The 15984-nt window shown below is 42.6% G+C and overlaps 1 protein-coding gene across 5 annotated transcripts in view; it reads right to left on the bottom strand.

Annotated features, from left to right (window-relative positions):
• LOC135505929 (nuclear receptor coactivator 1-like) overlaps positions 1–15984 on the bottom strand; it is a 115955-nt gene that overhangs the window by 86330 nt on the left and 13641 nt on the right. For 3 of the 5 annotated variants that reach the window (XM_064925178.1, XM_064925180.1, XM_064925179.1), the window contains exon 2: positions 11717–11894. The exons of 1 other annotated variant lie outside the window; for it this stretch is intronic. Coding sequence is in view for 1 of the 4 variants with exons in the window: in XM_064925177.1 (XP_064781249.1) it covers positions 5684–5714 (31 nt within the window). In the remaining 3 variants the exon portion in view is untranslated. Of the gene's footprint in view, positions 1–5683; positions 5920–11716; positions 11895–15984 lie in introns of those variants that run through there. One more of the 5 variants, XM_064925177.1, reaches the window with a different exon arrangement.

Below are 15984 nucleotides of genomic sequence, written 5' to 3'. Positions count from 1 at the left end.
ACCAGGGTACTCTAATCACCTCCCTCACAGACAGAACAGCGATGTATGGCAATAAGAGAGAAGGACAGCCCACCACGGAGCGAAAAAGAGGGGGAGGTGGTTATGAACTCAGTCCCCAAGCACTGTGAATGGAGTGAGGGAGACTCTGTGGCAGCAAGAAGACAGTTCACAAGGAGAGACCCCTCGTGGAGGAGCCTTGGGGAGCTTAACCGTGCACGCTTTAGGAACGGACCTATCCCCCATGCTTTACTGCACACAGGACTCCCCCCTCCCACTCACCCTGGCTGAAATGGTTTGCTCCATGAGAAGCTGCTCAGTCACTGTTGCCGAGTCCCTCCTCCCTGAAATATAGGACACAGCAGGAGAATGTATACGGTTTGCCTGAATGCAGTAACACAGGCCAAGCTGGGCCTGTATGTATGACTCAAAGCACTGCTTTATCTACACTCCACTGTATCCTGAATGGCTTGCAAACAACTTGTTTCAAATTACAGCAGTAATCAAAACGGAGGCAGTTGTAGAATTAAGGACCATCCACATATGTTGTGTGAATTTTTTAATGGACCTCCAAAACGTGGGTCAGCACTGTAAGACAAAAACACAAATCATGTCACTTTAAAATTAACATCAGTAAACACACAGAATTTCAACAATTCTGTGTATGTTTCATGCCTCATTTGCCCACGTCTCCATAGAAAGACCCACTTCCCCCGGGGTGTCACGTTACCAACCTGATCCTCCTCATCGTCGCTAGAGCTGCACCCCGGTCTCTCGCGTTTGTTTCTGTCTGAAAGGCCGGATTGGGCCAGAGCCCTTCACCACCCAACAGACCCCCAGGTCTCATGTCTCCCTCTAACAGGCCCTCATTCTTCAGCTCGCCCCCCTCATTAATAAGCCTGCTCGGCTCTCTCACACACACACACACAGTACCTGCTCACACTCACAGACCTGCCCTTCTTCAGACCCCACTCTGAGACATCCTAGTTCCTGATTTAAAATTAGAAGTCAATTCTCCACACCACTAATATTCTCACCCGCTCTCTCTCGCTCTCGTACTTAAATAATTACTCAATGCCTGGCATACCGCAATCTCCTACTTAATGCAAGCATATGTTATTTTCCAAATCACGTAAACGTTTATCTGATGATTTATGCAAACATTGGATGGTATCCTTATTGATCGTGTCTCCGCTTATAAATGTCTAGGCATCTGGATAGATGAGAGGCTTTCCCTCAAAAAACATGTTGATGAGATGATAATTAAGAAATAAAAATGTGCTTTATTTATAGGAATCGGTCATCCCTTTCATTAAATAGCAGTAAACAAATAATTCAGTCGACATTCATTCTGGACGTAGACTATGGCGATATCGTCTATAAGAATGCAGATGCCACTGGAGCAGTTTATCATACTGCATTACATTTATCACGGGCAATAGTTTCAGCACACATCAATGCATCGGGAAGTAGGCTGATCCTCTTGGAAGTATCGTAGATTGATGCATTGCACGTTTTTTTGTTTATAGAGTCCTTTGCATAAACTAGCGCCGTACATCTCTGTTAACCTACAGAAATACCAGATATCAGACACCATCTCAGGCTCTGGATATCCCTTTGATCTCAACAGAGTTAGGTAAATCTGCCTTTAGCTATTTTGCGCCTTGCTTGTGGGACGGTCTACAGAGTTGTCTGAAATTGGAGAAACTGGTGCCTCGGAGGCAGTTCAGCTGTGTGAGCACATTTTTAAGGAAGAATGATTCTTATAATTCTATGTTGTTTTTTTATAATATTGTTTGTGTTTTTTGCTTGCTTATACATTTTGTAGGCTGTCATTATTATTATTATTATTATTTTTAAATAACTTTCCCCAGGTTGATGTTGTAAATGGGAATGTATTCTCAGCCGACTCACTTGGTAAAATAAGGAATACAAATAATAATGAGTCATGGATATAGTGCCATGTTGCTCTGTGCAGCAACACGTACGCGTGTGTATGAACGTAGCGGTGGATCGTAAAGCATTCCCTGCCGGCTACAGCTAGGTGAAGTGTTCAGACAGATGACAGCTAGGCCTATGTGATGGTCCCTACCTGCAGGACAGGTCGAGCACCTGAGGCGGGGATGGAGACAGCCCGGGGGACATGGAGCCAAGACTGGCCCCCTACCCTCCCTGCCCCTCAAAGTATTGCTCCACACTCTCACCGTTTACACCCCGATTTAGGATGTTGAGGATGGAGGAAATGGTCAGGTGCAGTCAGAGCTCCTCAACACTGCTACAGTACAGCAGCAGTCCTCTGCTCATGCTCCTAGGGGCCAGGCCCAGCCTAGCATAGAATACTACAGCAGCCTGCCTGCCAAAATGTCTAGGGGACACAGCCAGTTATGGCTCCAGTTCTGGTTGGCTGAAGCTTATGGCCGGGGATGATGCAACACATTATGCTTGGCTAAAGCTTATGGATAATGGCACTGATAATGACTATGGGAACTGTTGTTGCGGTCACATGGGTTTGGTCTAAGGCAATGTTCATGGCATGAATGGACACTTATAGCACCACTTAAAACTGCCGTTTTGGCTTTACATACACTTTAGGCAACAGTTATGACCATTGTTATGGCAACAGCTAGTATGGCTAAAATATGGTAGAGCTCTGACTGTGCCAGGTTGAGGAAAGGAATAGGGTGCGGCTATTTCTAAACTTTGACAGCCCTGGTCTAACGGTATGGCTTTTTACGTCACAGGATCCCTGCAGTACAGAACAAGTGCATCAGTGGCACATATCCTGCATCTACACCCACACTCACTCTGCATGATAACAAGCCAGGTATACAAGCATTGCTCAGTCCCACTGGCTCCCAATACTGGAATTCAGGCTTAGCTTAATGATGAGACTGAGGAGCAGATAAGAAAGTAGCTCATCAATACAACGCTCAGATCCTGGTCAGACACCTGGTGAGCTGTGAGTGTGACCCGCCTAGGTGATTAGAGTAGATCATTCTGCTGTGTTGTGAGACTCAGAGCAGTTTTGGACACACACACACACACACACACACACACACACACAGAGCAGAACAGAGCAGCAGGACGGGGGTGAGAAGTCACAGGCCCGAGATGCAAATGGTGGCAGTGTGTAAGTGTGTTTGTGTATGTGCACCACGTTGTGTTTGTGTGTGTGTGCGACATCTCACACTGTTTCATTAGTGCTATAGCCCTCAGAGAAAACACAAATCATTTGGGCTGAACTAATTGGCTCTCTTAAAATTAGATTGAAGACCCATTAAACGCAGAAAGAGACAGACCCATCTTATGGTGAGGTAGTGAAGACACGCTGGCCGTTAATTCAGCCACTTTTCTAAGCAACCCATCCACCCTGCAATGTCTTGAAAGAAAATGGTATTGATTCATTGAGTCACCTTAAATGGGAATGGCTAATCATATAGCCATGAATAGCCATGAGTATGTAGATAGTACTCTTTAGTTCAGGGATGGGCAACTTTAATGGGGGGTGGGGGCCACAAAAGATATGAACACATCATGAGGGGCCTCAGTGGCTCGTGGGTCTGCGTACCCACCCCCACACATAGTCAGAGCCAGCCCTAGCCTTTTGGGGAACCTAAGTGAAAATGTTTTGCACCTTGGGTATTATGCTATTTTAACCCTCAACAGTAGCCTAAGTTGGGACCCTGACTAATTTGAAGTCATCAGCGGAAGGGAAGTCTTTTTTCTCTTAACCTATAATACATCCAATGACATGGTGACATTATGGTGTTCATTTCACGTTGAATTCACATTAGTTGACAACTCAACCAAATGTAAAACCAAACTAGACATTGAACGGACATGTGTGCCCGGTGGGTTACTTCATGATGAACCAGTTCTCTAACAGGACTGTGTTTGCTATACAAAAAGTGGATCTTCAAAATTTACGGTATAAAGGAAACCCCAAAGAAATAACAAGACCGCACTTTAACTTTTTTTATGTCATCCACTTTAAACACGTGTTACATAATCACTGTTAATGGGTCTTATGATGAAACTTGACTTGGTGTTATTCTAAAGGAAAAATATTAAACCTTTGCCGAAGGAAATATACAATATCATGAAATCAATTTAAATGTACATTTGTACAAATGATTCAGTCATGCACCGACATACTGTAAATGATTCCGTCGATTTCATTGCGTAGTGCAATACAGTAGATAAGAGCAGGCTGGGTCAGATTTCACGTTCCCATGGCAACAACTGAGGAGCTGTTAACTACCGAAACACAGCTAATCTTTAAGCACAGACAGGTGAGGGGGAGAGAGGGTGACGCCTTGTAAAGGGAGGGGGGTTAAGTCAGTGTGTTTTTTTTTTATACCAGTTTTGATGAATCTTCTGTTGAGAAAGAACTATGCAGTTCAAACTCCATGTATAATCCCTTTTGGGAGGAATCGGTGCCTCAGTCTAGGGCATTTCAGACAGTTGTTAGGGCACCTTTTTACTGAAGAATGGGTCTTTTTTTATGATTGTGTTTTGCTTTTAATGTATTGTTGTGTATAATAAATGTATATCTGAATGTGCATATGAATGTGTAGTTTAATGTGTTTATTGTATTTTGATGTTTATTGTGGCGCTATACAGGGCTCATCTGGAAAAGACACCTTGGTCTCAGCATAGACTCCCTGTCAAAAAGGTTCAATAAAAATAAATAAAAGAAGCAGTATTCTCCAAACGGAAACAAATGTCACAATGCTGGTTTGGTTTCCCAGTGCCAGAGTATGTTATGGAGCTTATGACTCCTATCAGTATATCATGGGTTGGTGATGCCTTGCTACAGTAAATGTGATTACATGTGGCAGGCAGCAGCATATAGATAGATACATGCTGCAGAGACCTAGCAGTGTTGTGCAAAGACAACAACCCCTGCCTCAACATGGTCAAGACAAAGGAGCTTATCGTGGACTACAGGAAATGGAGGACCGTACATGCCCCCATTCACATCGACGGGGCTGTAGTTCAGCGGGTCGAGAGCTTCAAGTTCCTCGGTGTCCACATCGCTAGGGACCTATCATGGTCCAAACACACCAACACAGTCGGGAAGAGGGCAAGACAACGCATCTTCCCCCTCAGGAGGCTGAAAACATTTGTCATTGGCATTTGAGATCCTCAAAGTTCTACAGCTGCACCATTGAGAGCATCTTGACTGGCTGCATCACCGCTTGGTATGGCAACTGCTCAGCATCCAGCCGCAAGGTGCGACAGAGGGTAGTGCGTAGGGCCCAGTTAGGGCTGTGGCCGTCATGACATTTTGTCAGCCGGTTATTGTCATGCCAAAGACTGCCGGTCTCACAGTAATTGACCGTTAATTAACAAACACGTTTAGCATCTCCAGGCCTCCACACATACAAGCCGCTGATGTGAACCTTTGGAACATCTACATTTAAAAATGGCTAATAAATAATTTAATATACACCATCACAATAAACCCATTCTTTATATTAGGCAGGTCTAAAGAAACATTATGTAATGAAGAAAAAGTATTTCAGGAGAACAGTATGAGTTGGCCTACTGTAGACCGATGTTATCTGGCTAGGCTCCATGCTATAGGCTCTAGACTTGTTCATTTAGCTGACAAAATATGCGTATAAGTACCGTGTCATTATTTTATATGATTTTACAGTAAGAAAAATATAATTGAACTTACCTGAATGAATTAGAAAGGATATTTTTCCCATTACACCCGATGTTACAGGAAGGCCATAAAGATCATCAAGGACAACACCCACCCGAGCCACTGCCTGTTCACCCCGCTATCATCCAGAAGGCGAGGTCAGTACAGGTGCATCAAAGCTGGGACGAGAGACTGAAAAACAGCTTCTATCTCAAGGCCATCAGACTGTTAAACAGCAACCACTAACATTGAGTGGCTGCTGCCAACACACTGACTCAACTCCAGCCACTTTAATAATGGGAATTGATGGGAAATGATGTAAAATATATCACTAGCCACTTTAAACAATGCTACCTAATATAATGTTTACATACCCTACATTATTCATCTCATATGTATATACTGTACTCTATATCATCTACTGCATCCTTATGTAATACATGTATCACTAGCCACTTTACCTATGCCACTTTGTTTACATACTCATCTCATATGTATATGCTGTACTCGATACCATCTACTGTATCTTGCCTATGCTGCTCTGTACCATCACTCATTCATATATCTTTATGTACATATTCTTTATCCCCTTACACTTGTGTATAAGACAGTAGTTTTGGAATTGTTAGTTAGATTATTTGTTGGTTATTACTGCATTGTCGGAACTAGAAGCACAAGTATTTCGCTACACTCGCATTAACATCTGCTAACCATGTGTATGTGACAAATAAAATTTGATTTGAGTGCACATATGAAGTGGCTATATTGAGCGTAAAAGTGATCATTTGAAACAGGTCCAATATGCTAGATTTAGAGTTATTTGGCAACTTTAGTTGTGAATGATACAAACCTTAGAATGTCTGAGAAATCAAAACAGATATGGGCTGTATGGTGTGACAATAGGCTATTGATAATTCCTTGTCTCAGGCTGCACAAGCTGTTCTCTCATCAGGTGATTATTCTCAATTGAATCTTGTCTTTACTAATATGTAAACATTTGTTTAGATTTAGAATGGTCCATTTATCAAATGGGCAGGAAAAAAAAATACATGTCATCTGTATGCACTCGAATAGCGAACACACGCTTTCGGTTTTATACTGGAACATGTGCTTGATATGAGCAAGCTGTGCACTTACTCCACACATCAACCACTGTATAAGGAGCATGCTCTCGCTCCCTGACAGGTGATATTACGCCCAAACTCTGTATGTCATTGGCCCTCCAATCTTGTTCCTGCAACTACCCAGTGCTTAATTTAGAAAAACAAGTGAAATCTGTTGGGGAACATTGATAGTAACATGTTTTCATAAACAAAACATGTTTCACTAAACGGTTAACAGCCCATCTGTGTGATCGTTAAAGGACTGAAGGAGAGAGAGGAGATGGAAACGCATGGTGGTGAAATATTCCATATAGCTAATGTGTCAGCAAATTATGATTTTTTTTTTTAAATCCCTATTTAAAATCAAATACAAATTCACTAATTGTAGGCTATCAATAAACCAACAGCATCGCCTAGGGGCTATACATTCTCTCCCAGATTCATGGATATATATTTTGGAGTGTCGCATAAGGTAACCAAGTCCATTATGCATAATACAGTCTACACTCAAAGACGATTACTCTAGCTTGTTTAATTTTGGAGTATAGGCTAAGACCAATTATGTACCAAAGACATCTTAAGTTGGTTTTAGTTTGATGTTTTTCTGCCAAGCGTAATATGCGGCAGGCTTTGTATAATGGCACAATCACAATTTTAATTCAGGGTTGTTTTTCTGGGCTTGGGCTCATAAGCCTATGCATAAACTCAAATATGTGTATGGGTGCTTCGAAACCACAACAACCATGCTTTACACAGCTGTTTCAACCTGTTGCTAAACTTCTTTCTTCAAATTGATCAGTCACAGTGAGGTGAGTTGTAAAAGCGTGATTTACAATTTCATTTGCATTGCTGTCAGGGTGGTTGAGGGACAATAGAGCCCTGAGTACCAGGCCATTAGGACCTGATGGAGGGACAATAGAACCCTAAGTACCAGACCATTAGGACCTGATGGAGGGACAATAGAACCCTAAGTACCAGACCATTAGGACCTGATGGAGGGACAATAAAGCCCTGAGTACCAGACCATTAGGACCTGATGGAGGGAAAATAGAACCCTAAGTACCAGACCATTAGGACCTGATGGAGGGACAATAAACCCCTGAGTACCAGGCCATTAGGACCTGATGGAGGGACAATAGAGCCCTGAGACAATAAAGCCCTCAATACCAGGCCATTAGAATCTAATGGTCATTAGCAAGTTGGCTACTACCAATGCATGTCCAGAGTGCATAAGAAATTACCGTGACTCAACAGTCACATGGAAATGTACATGACTCATGACTGCCAATGTGGCGGTAATACGGTCACCGCAACAGCCCTAGGTGCATCACTGGGGTCAACCTCCTTGCCTTCCAGAACCTCTATACCAGGCAGTGTCAGAGGAAGGACCTAAGAATTGTCAAAGACTCCAGCCACCCAAGTCATAGACTGTTCTCTCTGCTACCGCACAGCAAACGGTACCGGAGTGCTAAGTCTGGGACCAAAAAGCTCCTGAACAGCTTCCAAGCCATAAGACTGCTAAATAGTTCACCAAATAGCTACCGGTACTATCTGCATTGACCCTTTTAGCACAAACTCTTTTTGACTATGCACACACACTGGATTCTACCCACACTCACACATATTGACACTCCAACACAAACACACGCTTCTGCTACTGTCTATTATCTACTATTACCTGTTGCCTAGTCACTTTACCCATACCTATATGTACATATCTACCTCAATTTACTCGTACCCCTGCACCTGGTACCTCGTGTGTGTATATAGCAAAGCTATCATTGCTCATTGTGTATTTATTCCTTGTGTTTATACACTGAACAATAACATGAAATGCATCATGCAACAGTTCATATAAGGAAATCAGTCCATTGAAATAAATTCATTATGGATTTAACATGACTGGGAATACAGATATTCATCTGTTTGGTCACAACTTTTTCAAAGGGTAGGGGTGTGGATCCTGAAAACCAGCCAGTATCTGGTGTGACCATCTGCCTCATGCAGCGTGACACATCTCCATCGCAAAGAGTTGATCAGCCTGTGGAATGCTGTCCCACTCCCCTTCAATGGCTGTGAGAAGCTGCTGGATATCGCAGGGAACTGGAACACACTGTTGTACATGTCAATCCAGAGCATCCCAAACAAGCTCAATGGGTGACATGTCTGGTGAGTATGCAAGCCATGGAAGAACTAGGAACATTTTCAGCTTCCAGGAATTGTGTACAGATCCTTGCGACATGGGGCAGTGCATTATAGAGGTCGACCGATTAATTGGTATGTACGATTAATTAGGGCCGATTTCAAGTTTTCATAACAATCGGTAATCGGCATTTTTGGATGCCGATTATGGCCAATTATATTGCACTCCACAAAGAGACTGCGTGGCAAGCTGATCACCTGTTACGGGAGTGCAGCAAGGAGCCAAGGTAAGTTGCTAGCTAGCATTAAACTTATCTTATAAAAAACAATCAATCTTAACATAATCACAAGTTAACTACACATGGTTGATGACATTACTAGTTTATCTAGATTGTCCTGCAGTGCAAATAATCCATGTGGTGCCTGTTAATTTATCAACGAATCACAGCCAACTTCACCAAATGAGTGATGATTTAACAAGCACATTCGTGAAAAAAGCACCGTCATTGCACCAATGTACCTAACCATAAACATCAATGAATTTTTTTAAATAATTACAAAAGTATCTTTTTTTTAAAAAAAAAAAAAAAATCATGTTAGCAGGCAATATTAACGAGGGAAATTGTGTCACTTCTCTTGCGTTCTGTGCAAGCAGTCAGGGTATATGCAGCAGTTTGGGCCGCCTGGCTCGTTGCGAACTGTGTGAAGACCATTTCTTCCTAACAAAGACCGTACTTAATTTGCCAGAATTTTACATAACTATGTCATAACATTGAAGGTTGTGGAATGTAAACAGGAGTATTTAGACTTATGGATGCCACCCGTTAGATAAAATACGGAACGGTTTCGTATTTCACTGAAAGAATAAACGTTTTGCTTTCGAGATGATAGTTTCCGGATTTGACCATATTAAAAAAGGCTCGTATTTCTGCAATTGACCATATTAAAAAAGGCTCGTATTTCTGCGTGTTTTATATTATAATTAAGCCTATGATTTGATAGAGCAGTCTGACTGAGCGGTGGTAGGCAGCAGCAGGCTCGTAAGCATTCATTCAAACAACACGTTCCTGTTTGCCAGCAGCTCTTCGCAAAGCTTGAAGCACAGCACTGTTTGACTTCAAGCCTATCAACTCCCGAGATAAGGCTGGCAATACTAAAGTGCCTATAAGACCATCCAATAGTCAAATGTATATGAAATACAAATGGTATAGAGAGAAATCGTCCTATAGTTCCAATAATAACAATAACCTAAAACTTCTTCACTGGGAATATTGAAGACTCATGTTAAAAGGAACCACCAGCTTTCATGTTCTGAGCAAGAAACTTAAATGTTAGCTTTTTTACATGGCACATATTGCACTTTTACTTTCTCCTCCAACTTTTACTTTCTCCTCCAACACTGTTTTTGCATTATTTAAACCAAATTGAACATGTTTCATTATTTATTTGAGATAAAATATATGTATTTATGTATTATATTACATTAAAATAAAATTGTTAATTCAGTATTGTTGTAATTGTCATTATTACAAATAAATAAATAAAAAATAAAATATCGTCTTTTTTAGTCCTCCAATAATCGGTACGACGTTGAAAAATCATAAAAATCGGTCGACCTCTAGTGCATTATCATGCCCGAAACATGACGTGATGGCGGTGGATGAATGGCACGACAATGGGCCTCAGGATCGTATCACGGTAACTCTGTGCATTCAAATTGCCATCGATAAAATGTAATTGTGTTCGTTGTAAGTACCTTATGCCTGCCCATACCCCCAACATTTTTGAGAAATAAGCTTTTTGTCCTTAATAAGGAACAATTCTGGGATCTTTTATTTCAGCTTTACATGTTGCATTTGTATTATTGTTCAGTATATTTTTTCTATTATTATTACTGTTTTTATTGTATTCTGCATTGTTGGGAAGGGCCTTAAGTAAGCATTTCACTGTTTGCCTACACCTATTATTTATGCAGCATGTGACAATTAAAATGTTATTGATCGATTGATTTGACCGCTCTCTGTGTCCCACTCACTGATCTGAAAGGACTGTCTACCAAGGTGTAAACAATATAATAGTGAGTACGTCAGTGTAAAGTCACGTTTCTGCTATTTACTCTTTCACGGCACTGTAGGGGGGGGTTGAAGAGGAGGGGGTAGTAGAATAAAGTATTTGAGCAATCAATCCAATTTCCTTCTTATATATTTACGAATGAACCTGGCCTATATGACCCTTTTCTTCACGCATGGATGTGCCTTTTGGATGCAGAAAGCAGGAAGTTACCAATCGCCAGTGAGCACCATGAAGAAACATTCATAGGTTGTTGTAACCGGAGCCATATATTTGAGTCGTCATACAATACACTTGCAATGTTGTTTTAAACAGTCGCTAAGATGATTTTGGTCGTGATCTTTGCAAAATACCTATTTTGGATGCAGCAGTCATTAAATAGAATTCTAACGCTCATTGACATAGGCTAATAGCAAAGCGAGTCAAAGAGCCATTTTACTGGTTGAAGTCTTTAAAAAAAAAGTATATTACAGTTGATTTGTGATGACAAACATACTAAGCAGGACATTCACATGAGCATTAAAATCCAACTACAATCCAAAAGTAGTGTGAAATGCACTGATTAGCAACCTGTAAATGGAGGCTTTTTTTTTGAGAACTCCCTTGTCCAGCAACCAAATTGTGCACATCGCAAGTTAAGGGGACAGGCAAGGAACCCCACCTATGAAGCAAGAAACATAGACAGCAACCAGGGGATGCACTTGAGGTAAGTACAGTATATATAAAAGGGGAAGACGGGGTCCACACATACTTGATCTAGGGCTCCAGAGGGTGACTCATGGGGGGGCTGCTGTGGCAGTGGTCCTCTGCTCTGAGGGGGGTGGTGGTGTGGCGGGCTGGCTGGCAGGATCCAGGAAAGGGGGCTACGGCGCCATGGCCTCCCCGTCATGTAGCACCATCCCACTTGGGGAGGGGTGAGCGAGCTGGACCTGAAAGAGAAACTTCAGTGTTTACTGGAGGCCAATCTGGGACACCAAAATGTACATTTAAGCTATATCAGTCCTTTTAAACAAGGCAAACGAGAAGCTATATCAATTGAAACACCATTAGAATGTTGTTCAGAATTACTACAGCTTGTGTGTCAAAAGATGTTAGGGTCACCTCAATACTATGCAATTAGGCCTACTAAATGACCAAGTAACAACTTAATATAATGTTGTTACAAGAGTAACACAGTGTAACAGTAACTTTATGATATATATTTTTTTTTTATTTCACCTTTATTTAACCAGGTAGGCAAGTTGAGAACAAGTTCTCATTTACAATTGCGACCTGGCCAGGATAAAGCAAAGCAGTTCGACACATACAACGAAACAGAGTTACCCATGGAGTAAAACAAACATACAGTCAATAAAACAGTATAAACAAGTCTATATACGATATGAGCAAATGAGGTGAGATAAGGGAGGTAATTGCAAAAAAAAGGCAATGGTGGCAAAGTAAATACAATATAGCAAGTAAAACACTGGAATGGTAGATTTGCAATGGAAGAATGTGCAAAGTAGAAATAAAAATAAATGGGGTGCAAAGGAGCGAAATTAATTAATTAAATACAGTAGGGAAAGAGGTAGTTGTTTGGGCTAAAATATAGGTGGGCTATGTACAGGTGCAGTAATCTGTGAGCTGCTCTGACAGTTGGTGCTTAAAGCTAGTGAGGGAGATACGTGTTTCCAGTTTCAGTGCTTTTTGTAGTTCGTTCCAGTCATTGGCAGCAGAGAACTGGAAGGAGAGGCGGCCAAAGAAAGAATTGGTTTTGGGGGTGACCAGAGAGATATACTTGCTGGAGCGTGTGCTACAGGTGGGAGATGCTATGGTGACCAGTGAGCTGAGATAAGGGGGGACTTTACCTAGCAGGGTCTTGTAGATGACATGGAGCCAGTGGGTTTGGCGACGAGTATGAAGCGAGGGCCAGCCAACGAGAGCATACAGGTCGCAATGGTGGGTAGTATATGGGGCTTTGGTGACAAAACGGATTGCACTGTGATAGACTGCATCCAATTTGTTGAGTAGGGTATTGGAGGCTATTTTGTAAATGACATCGCCAAAGTCGAGGATTGGTAGGATGGTCAGTTTTACAAGGGTATGTTTGGCAGCATGAGTGAAGGATGCTTTGTTGCGAAATAGGAAGCCAATTCTAGATTTAACTTTGGATTGGAGATATTTGAAATGGGTCTGGAAGGAGAGTTTACAGTCTAACCAGACACCTAAGTATTTGTAGTTGTCCACGTATTCTAAGTCAGAACCGTCCAGAGTAGTGATGTTGGACAGGCAGGCAGGTGCGGGTAGCGATCGGTTGAAGAGCATGCATTTAGTTTTACTTGTATTTAAGAGCAATTGGAGGCGACGGAAGGAGAGTTGTATGGCATTGAAGCTTGCCCGGGGAGTTGTTAACAGTGTCCAAAGAAGGGCCTGCCGATGAGGATGTGGTGATTGACAGAGTCGAAAGCCTTGGCCAGATCAATGAACACGGCTGCACAGTAATGTTTCTTATCGATGGCGGTTAAGATATCATTTAGGACCTTGAGCGTGGCTGAGGTGCACCCATGACCAGCTCTGAAACCAGATTGCATAGCAGAGAAGGTATGGTGATATTCGAAATGGTCGGTAATCTGTTTGTTGACTTGGCTTTCGAAGACCTTAGAAAGGCATGGTAGGATAGATATAGGTCTGTAGCAGTTTGGGTCAAGAGTGTCCCCCCCTTTGAAGAGGGGGATGACCGCAGCTGCTTTCCAATTTTTGGGAATCTCAGACGACACGAAAGAGAGGTTGAACAGGCTTGTAATAGGGGTGGCAACAATTTCGGCAGATAATTTTAGAAAGAAAGGGTCCAGATTGTCTAGCACGGCTGATTTGTAGGGGTCCAGATTTTGCATCTCTTTCAGAACATCAGCTGAAGGGATTTGGGAGAAGGAGAAATGGGGAAGGCTTGGGCGAGTTGCTGTGGGGGTGCAGTGCTGTTGACCGGGGTAGGATTAGCCAGGTGGAAAGCATGGCCAGCCGTAGAAAAATGCTTATTGAAATTCAATTATGGTGGATTTATCAGTGGTGACAGTGTTTCCTATCTTCAGTGCAGTGGGCAGCTGGGAGGAGGTGTTCTTATTCTCCATGGATTTTACAGTGTCCCAGAACGTTTTTGAGTTAGTGTTGCAGGAAGCAAATTTCTGCTTGAAAAAGCTAGCCTTGGCTTTCCTAACTGCCTGTGTATAATGGTTTCTAGCTTCCCTGAACAGCTGCATATCACGGGGGCTGTTCGATGCTAATGCAGAACGCCATAGGATGTTTTTGTGTTGGTTAAGCGCAGTCAGGTCTGGGGAGAACCAAGGGCTATATCTGTTCCTGGTTCTAAATTTCTTGAATGGAGCATGTTTATTTAAGATGGTTGGGAAGGCATTTTTTTTTTAAATATCCAGGCATCCGCTGACGGGATGAGATCAATATCCTTCCAGGATACCTGGCCAGGTCGATTATAAAGGCCTGCTCGCTGAAGTGTTTCAGGGAGCGTTTTACAGTGATGAGTGGAGGTCGTTTGACCGCTGACCCATTACGGATGCAGGCAATGAGGCAGTGATCGCTGAGATCTTGGTTGAAGACAGCAGAGGTGTATTTAGAGGGCAAGTTGGTTAGGATGATATCTATGAGGGTGCCCGTGTTTAAGGCTTTGGGGAGGTACCTGGTTGGTTCATTGATAATTTGTGTGAGATTGAGGGCATCAAGTTTAGATTGTAGGATGGCTGGGGTGTTAAGCATGTTCCAGTTTAGGTCGCCTAGCAGCACGAGCTCTGAAGATAGATGGGGGGCAATCAGTTCACATATGGTGTCCAGAGCACAGCTCGGGGCAGAGGGTGGTCTATAGCAGACTGCAACGGTGAGAGACTTGTTTTTAGAGAGGTGGATTTTTAAAAGTAGAAGTTCAAATTTTTTGGGTACAGACCTGGATAGTAGGACAGAACTCTGCAGGCTACCTTTGCAGTAGATTGCAACACCGCCCCCTTTGGCAGTTCTATCTTGTCTGAAAAGGTTGTAGTTTGGAATTAAAATTTCAGAATTTTTGGTAGTCTTCCTAAGCCAGGATTCAGACACAGCTAGAACATCCGGGTTGGCAGAGTGTGCTAAAGCAGTGAATAGAACAAACTTAGGGAGGAGGCTTCTAATGTTAACATGCATGAAACCAAGGCTATTACGGTTACAGAAGTCGTCAAAAGAGAGCGCCTGGGGAATAGGAGTGGAGCTAGGCACTGAAGGGCCTGGATTCACCTCTACATCGCCAGAGGAACAGAGGAGGAGTAGAATAAGGGTGCGGCTAAAAGCAATAAGAATTGGTCGTCTAGAACGTCTGGAACAGAGAGTAAAAGGAGGTTTCTGGGGGCGATAAAATAGCATCAAGGTATAATGTACAGACAAAGGTATGGTAGGATGTGAATACAGTGGAGGTAAACCTAGGTATTGAGTGATGAAGAGAGAGATATTGTCTCTAGAAACATCATTGAAACCAGGAGATGTCATTGCATGTGTGGGTGGTGGAACTAATAGGTTGGAAAAGGTATGGTGAGCAGGACTAGAGGCTCTACAGTGAAATAAGCCAATAAACACTAACCAGAACAGCAATGGACAAGGCATATTGACATTAAGGAGAGGCATGCTTAGTCGGGTGATCAAAAGGGTCCGGAGAGTGGAGAGGTTGGTTGGGGGTCACGGCGATTTAGACAGCTAGCCAGGCCATCGGTAGCAAGCTAGCATAGGATGGACATCTGTTATTAGCCACCTCTTGCGTTCCGTCAGTAGATTAGTGGGGTTCCGTGTGGTAGAGGGGATTAATCCAAATCACACAACAACAACAAAAAAATATAAACAATAGATATAGCTAGAGGCCCAAGAAGAAAAACAAACAATAACAAAAAAATAAATTGTCCGATTGTCTATTCAGATAGCAGCCGATAAGACAGCTAATGGCTAGCAGGCCGCAGATGGGCGCCCAGGCAACGTCGCGACGGAGGAGCCAGCCGGATAACTCCTTCGGGT

The sequence above is a fragment of the Oncorhynchus masou genome, chromosome 19 (assembly GCF_036934945.1).
Source record: "Oncorhynchus masou masou isolate Uvic2021 chromosome 19, UVic_Omas_1.1, whole genome shotgun sequence".
NCBI lineage: Eukaryota > Metazoa > Chordata > Actinopteri > Salmoniformes > Salmonidae > Oncorhynchus > Oncorhynchus masou.
The sequence above is the reverse complement of the archived record's forward strand: the minus strand, read 5'-3'. Positions and strand labels throughout refer to the sequence as shown.